Genomic DNA, 6,604 nt, shown 5'->3' with positions numbered 1-6,604 from the left:
CCTGAATACAATGGGAAGCGCCGCTCTGTGGTTAAACTTACCACTGTTAGACCCACAATGCAACACCAGGATCAGCTGAGGAGCATCAGCCTCTAAATGTAGACTTTATAGAGTTTTTAACACCAGTTGAGCAACCTATGTTGTCAACATTACATGAGAAAACTAGATTTTCTAGTCAGAAGACCTTTAATGCTATCAGAGCCTATTCAGAATATCTTTTATAAGCCATATTGATAAGACAGTTTTAAGCAATGTAAGACTTAGAGAAGAATTTTAATGCTTTATATACACACAGAATAAACTAATAGCTTCCCCGTTTGGAGTCAATGTAACTATAGAGACCACCTATAAAATATATTTGCAGAACTGCAGAACTTTTTAGATTAGAGAAGAAAGACCAGCTTAAAAAAAACTGAGACTGACATTTTTTAGATGGTGCATAGCTACCGAGGGGCCAATGAAGTAGCAAACAGCACACACAGACATATAGATAGATGTATTTATTATGTAGGCTTAAGGTAGTTATATAAAGCACTGAGTCCACCTTGCAGTACCTCATGGATAGGTTTGAGGAGTGGGTTGTGAATGATATGAAGTCCTTTATCCAGGGGATGGCAGGCCAACCGCCTGAGTCTGCTCAGTTGGTACATCTCATCAGGCACACTTTGCAGCTCGTTAAAGTCCACATTAAGGAGCTCTAATGACTCCAGAAAACACAGAGTCTTTGGAAGCGTGTGTATGCTGTTTCCCTCCACGATAAGGATCTTCAGGTTAACCAGGTCTTGAATCTGATCAGCGATGGTCTCCAGATGGTTGCAAGCCAAATGCAGGAAGACCAGTCCTTTCATGCTGTAGATGCAAGTGGGGATGTGGACAATGCGGTTGTGACTGAGGTTGAGTTTGGTCAAATGATGCATGGCTGCCAAGCTGCTGGGAAGACTGGAGATCTGGTTGTTGGCTAAACTTAGCACTTCCAGTTGTGTGCATGAGCCGAGCTCCTCTGGGACCTCACTCAGGCGGTTGCGACACGCGAACAGCACGCGCAACTTCTTCAGCAGACCTATCTCAGGCGGGAGGCTGGTCAGGTTGTTTCCCCACAAGTTGAGAATGACCAGATTGTCCAGAGCACTCAGAGAGGGAGGCAAGGAGCATAGACAGTTCATGGATAAGTTCAGCTTCTGAAGATCTCTGAGTTCCCACAGCTCGGCAGGCGTTTCATCCAGTCCCCGCATGGCTAAAGACAGAGTGTTGAAACCAAAGTGGACGTTGGTTTGTCTGCGGATCCTCTCCGCTGCCCAGGACAGGCTGGTCTGCTCATCTCTAATTGTACCCTTCCTCCTTTGGCCCACACTCACCTCATTCAACTCTGTGTTGGAGAGGCTGCGGGACTGCTTTCCACCCATCACCTTTGTCGTGATAATATTTCTGTCACTAATAACAGCACGCAATTAACTCAACCACCAACTCTAGAAGCATTGAGAGGACTGCTAAAGACAGCTGCCCCTGACTTCTTGAACCCTGTCAGCGGCAGATTGTACTGCCTGGTTTCTCTTACAGCAGAACTCGCATTGATTTCTAGCTGAGTTTTTCCTCACTAAGCTGATTTGCAAAGGCTGCTGTGACTGAACTCTGTACTACATCACGACACTTGTGATCTGCATGTCCCAGATCCTTTCTTACTGGGTTTCATTCCCCAGCTGCCCCTGTCACTTTTCAAGTCCACACATGGCATTTAGCTCCCCACCCACCAACAGGCAGGAATGGGAGGCAGTGTACACACAGTCATTTCAGGTCACTGCTATGGTTAATAATCTTATAACTGATCACAGAAATAACCAAATACAAAACCCTCCACAATTACTCCCCCTTCTAAAATGTGTAAATATAACTTTGAAGAATTTATTAAGTTAAAAATAACATTGGCACACAGAGGTCCTAGTTATCTGGTTTATATAGATTTTAGATTAAATTGAACATGGAATGAGGCTGAGTGTGCAGCTGTGAAACCTTTCTTTTTTGGCATGACCAAATATATGGGTAATTATAATGATGATAATGATGATTCAGATTTTTATTTACAAAATCCAGATTTATGTCTGGATATTTTTATATACAACTCTATGTATGTGTTTATATAGATTAATGTATGTCTAATATGTATACTGTATATTTAGCATTTTAGTGTTTGTGCATATACCTTGAGATACTTTATATGTGTTGTTTTCTTTTTAAAAAATGTTTCTCATCTTTTCCTTTTTAGTTGTATCATTTTGTCCTACTTTTTGGCTGGTTTTATCAAAATGTTCTGTGTATCTTGGGCTTACGTAGCAAGACATGCCACTGGTTGGGATTGCCGCAAATACTTTCAAAATGAGTATAAATCTCTAATTCATACCGTCTGTTTTGTATCTGTGTAACTGAAAATCTTTAAATAAAGTATTCAAAAAAAAAAAAAAACAATGTCGGGATATTTTAACAAGTTATTACTGCCAGCACTCAAACAAGGTTCAAAGAAACTGGACCACCGCTTATCAGCTCCCTCACATTTCTTAACAGTTGCTGACAACTCATTCTAACTCCCAATGTTTTTTTGTATTGGCAGGACACAAAGATAAACAAACAACTGGCAAGTGGCAAGTATAATAATACAAAACTGACCTTTTTTTTTTTATATCAATAAGCATATTTGATCTATTTTTGTATTCCTTATAAATATATCTATAGATATTTATTAGTTCTCAATGTTTGTTGGTGGGTAATTGCAACAAAACCTGAAAGAAATTAGTTTTTTCCCCCTATATCATATTTAAAACTATGGAAATACAAAGCCAGTTTGATGTTCTTTCACACTATAATCAACTCAGAGCATGAAAAATCACACAAAATAGAAAAAGTATGTTTTTTGAAGTAGTTTTTTTTTTTTATATTTACCAAAGTAGAAAACCTGTGTGGAAAACACTTCATAAATATAACTTGGTCTGTATTGATGGAGCTACAATTCCTCTGTTATTTATAACAATTTATATAACCTCACTGTCTATGTCTTCTCGCAATAATTCTCCTCTAAAACTAGAAAAAGCTCTGAGTTCTCCAGCATGAGCTGGTGTAATCTCAAGAGCAAAAGGACACAGCGTAATTTAGTGTGTTCCCATAACTCTTCTGCTGCTTAATTCTGCTATTTAATCTTACTTATGTTACCCCCTAAGGGAGGTATCTCTCTTTACATGAAAAAGTACAATGAAGTGCATTTACATTTTTGAATTTGCCTTTCCCTCCAGCAACCACGGAGGTAAAACCTTCTTAATGTGTTGTCCCTCAAGACATTTGTCTTAAGCAGTTTGCAGCATGTATTACTCAATGGTATCTCTTTATTTCTTTACTGAATTTTAAGCTCAATTTTAAATAAATATATTTTCTTGGTATTTGTTTGAGCTGAACAAAGACAGACTTTAACCTCCCTTTAAGCAGTAATCCTCATGGATGCATTCAGTGTGTTGTCACTTATTGCTGGGACAATGTGGGTGAAACTTCTAAAGTTTTAAAATACTCTGACTTCTTAAAGCTTGCTCTATAAAACCTTGCACACTCATTCAAAATAAATTATGCCCCGAAGGCAGAGAGAGGTTATATGTAGGTGAAAATTTTTTATAAGGTAATCATTGAGAAATGTCTGAGACTCAGCTGTCAACTAAGGCAGAGGGAGAAGTGTTACAAAGGTAAATTTCGGTCTGTGAGCTGTGGAAAAGTTTTAAAGCAAATCTTTTAAAGGCAATTAAGAATATTTTTTTTAATCAATGCACATTGTTGTGGAAGATTCTGCAAACTCCTGTTTTCCCTAAGGACAGCTGCTAAAAGTCAGAGTCATGCTACGATCACACCGGACATGATTTGAGCAGCAAAAAAGCACCTGCTGCTTCATTTTAGATGGTTGTCATCATTAAGGTCGGCCGCCGGAACATCTGTGATTATCAGTAAAATGTGTCCAGATGCATCTGCTGCTTCTGCTGCTCCTGAATTCAATAGCAGAGAACGGCTTTGCTAACATTAACTGTGATCAAGGGGTAAAAATTTGTTTTATGATGTTTTTTACACGAGAAAGTCCACCTCAAAACATTGTCTGTACAGTCAGTTTTAATCAAGATTACGATCCTGCCTTACAATATTATTTTGCTGTCGGAGGAGCTCAGACTTACCGGCGGTCCGCTGTCACTGGGAATCCCCAGTAGCAGCTGCCTCAGGCCCGATCGTTCCTTGGGGGGTTTTCCGCTATCGTTCATGGCAGCTGGAAGTAGATGTTAGCTGTTTTCATGTACGTCATCCAAACTGCAGGCACCGAAATAATTAAAGGGAGTATATTGAGACATTTTAAGTTAATTTAGGCATTAATAAAGTAGAAGGATCATAGCGCTATGCATCAGCAGCGCTGTGTCTGTCTATCAGCTGCCAGATCAGCTTCTGATGTGGCGCGTTGAGCAGCAAAAACTCCATCATCTGCTGCTTGTGGAGCGCGTCATGCACCCAAGATGCTCAGAAGGTTCTGAGCCGCTGCTTCAGCTGCTCATATGCATCAAGATGCACCACTCCTGCTGATTGAAACGCACTGCAGGACCTTTTGATGCGCCTTGGTGTGCCTCAACCATAGAGTTTGCATGTAAAAGGGCTGCTTCTGCTGCTCAAAGTGCATTCGGTAAATGTAGCATAACTGATGTTGAATGCAGGATTTCTTCCTGCAACCAGATGCTATCCTGTTTCTTAGTTGTGGTGTCCTTCCTATTCACCCACAATGGTTGTCAGAGCGCATGGCAGCCAGTGTACTGCAACTTTGCTTCTGTCAGTGTGCATCTGGCCAGCTGTGGCTATTATGTAGCTTGCCACGCAGACTTTCTGTCAGTTTCTTATACCAGGCCTGGTTCTGGTGTATGTTTTTCGCTCTCGCTTAGGTGAGAGACCGCTGCAAAGGTAATTAATCAACGCAAAAGGTTTGGTTTCCTTTAGACTTGTTCTTCAACTTTGCACTAAATGATTATACATATTTATTTAAAAACATAAATAAAAGTCAAAATTATCACACTGGGCCTTCATAAATTGTATTCTTATGCAAAAGTAAAAGTTCCATGTCCACTGTCACCACATGCTTGGAGAGGAGAAAAATCAGTATGAAATTAATAATTGGGTGTATTGGTATTTGTATTTTCTATTTTTACTAATTTGCATTATTCATCCATCTACTTTCCATCATGTTTTATTCTTTATGGGGTCACGAGGGGTGCTGGTGTCTATCTGCAGCTGTCTAGGGGCGAGAGGCGGGGTACAACCTGGACAGGTCACCAGTCCATCACAGGACAACACAGAGACAAATAAGACAAACAACCATTCATGCACACACTCACACCTAAGGAGAATTTAGAGAAGCCAATCAACCTAACAGTCATGTTTTTGCACTGTGTGAGGAAGCCAGAGTACCCACAGAGAACCCATGCATGCAAAGGGAGAACATGCAAACTCCAAACTCCGGGAATCGAACCTGCAACCTTCTTGCTGGGCCACTGAGCAGCCAATTTGTATTATATGATCAGCTACATTTGACCTTATGGTGTTTTGAATCAAACTAGACTGTATTCTAGTGGCTCTGACTCTTTTTTGGATTATAAGAGAATGATTTTGATTAATTTTCAATTTAAGATTAAGTTAAATGTTTTTATTCTTTGTAATCGATGGTGTACATGTGAACTTAATTAAACTGAATAGAATTTTTTCAATCCTGCAATAAAATTATTCAGTTTCAGACATTGCTACAAATAAGACAGAAAAGTCATAATAACACTAAAATACAGTGGGAAAACCCTGCATTAAATGATATTATCATCCTTCCTGGGCCTGAGCAGGGAAGCAGCCACAGTCATCACTCTTCCCCCAGTGCAGTAATCAAAGTACAAGGATGACAGTTACCAGTGATACTCACCTCTGGAGACTTTGCGGCTTTGCTGTGAGCAAGGCTACATCAGCACTTATGAGTGATAGGTTCAACTGTGTCTGTGCAGAATTGGACATCAGAGCTGTTAAGGTGCATTGACCATTCAAGCAGAAGCTCTGCTAGGGCAGCAGATCTCATCTGGGATTTTCTCCCTAAATGTCAATATCTCCACATCAAAATATTATGCTGTAAGAAAAGTAGCTGAGCACTGGATTTCCTGTCTGTGAGCTTGGACATGTACTTACTCCCAGAGTTTTCAGATTGGCTGAGATCTGCAGTGTGGATTCTGTAGAGATATGTATGCCTCTGCAAGTTTGTAAGCGACTGAAAAAGCTTTTTTTTTTTTTACAAGAAAAACAACACCTCAGCTGTATCCTTCAGAAAACAACCTCCTTCAATGTACATATGCACTAGAGTGAGTCCAAAACATGAGCTTTTAAACATGTTGAAAAATTCTGTAGATCTATGCCCATTATGAGTAAACAGCATAGCTGGTGGCTTATAAAACGTTATTCTTTTGATAGCTGTATTCCAGCTGTATTATAGATTGCTTCATAAGACTCACACCTGAGCTGTGGATCTCTGCTGCTAATTCAGGGATACTAAGCCATTTTTTGGGTTCTCCGATTA

General features: G+C 39.9%; 1 protein-coding gene across 1 annotated transcript; it reads right to left on the bottom strand.

Moving 5' to 3' along the window:
* Window positions 1-485: 485 nt before the first annotated feature.
* Window positions 486-1,667, bottom strand: LOC119787173 (leucine-rich repeat-containing protein 30). Its single transcript, XM_038290829.1, has one exon. It carries the CDS (start codon window positions 1,401-1,403, stop codon window positions 504-506), a length of 900 nt encoding a protein of 299 aa, XP_038146757.1. The 5' UTR covers window positions 1,404-1,667; the 3' UTR covers window positions 486-503.
* Between the last annotated feature and the right edge of the window lie 4,937 nt (window positions 1,668-6,604).

This window comes from Cyprinodon tularosa, unplaced genomic scaffold, assembly GCF_016077235.1.
Source record: "Cyprinodon tularosa strain WSP-4 unplaced genomic scaffold, ASM1607723v1 ctg29, whole genome shotgun sequence".
Taxonomy (NCBI): Eukaryota; Metazoa; Chordata; class Actinopteri; order Cyprinodontiformes; family Cyprinodontidae; genus Cyprinodon; species Cyprinodon tularosa.
The sequence above is the reverse complement of the archived record's forward strand: the minus strand, read 5'-3'. Positions and strand labels throughout refer to the sequence as shown.

Bases quoted from the DNA above. Each gene is read 5' to 3' on its own strand.
- LOC119787173 (XM_038290829.1), bottom strand. From the start codon at position 1,403: ATGGGTGGAAAGCAGTCCCGCAGCCTCTCCAACACAGAGTTGAATGAG.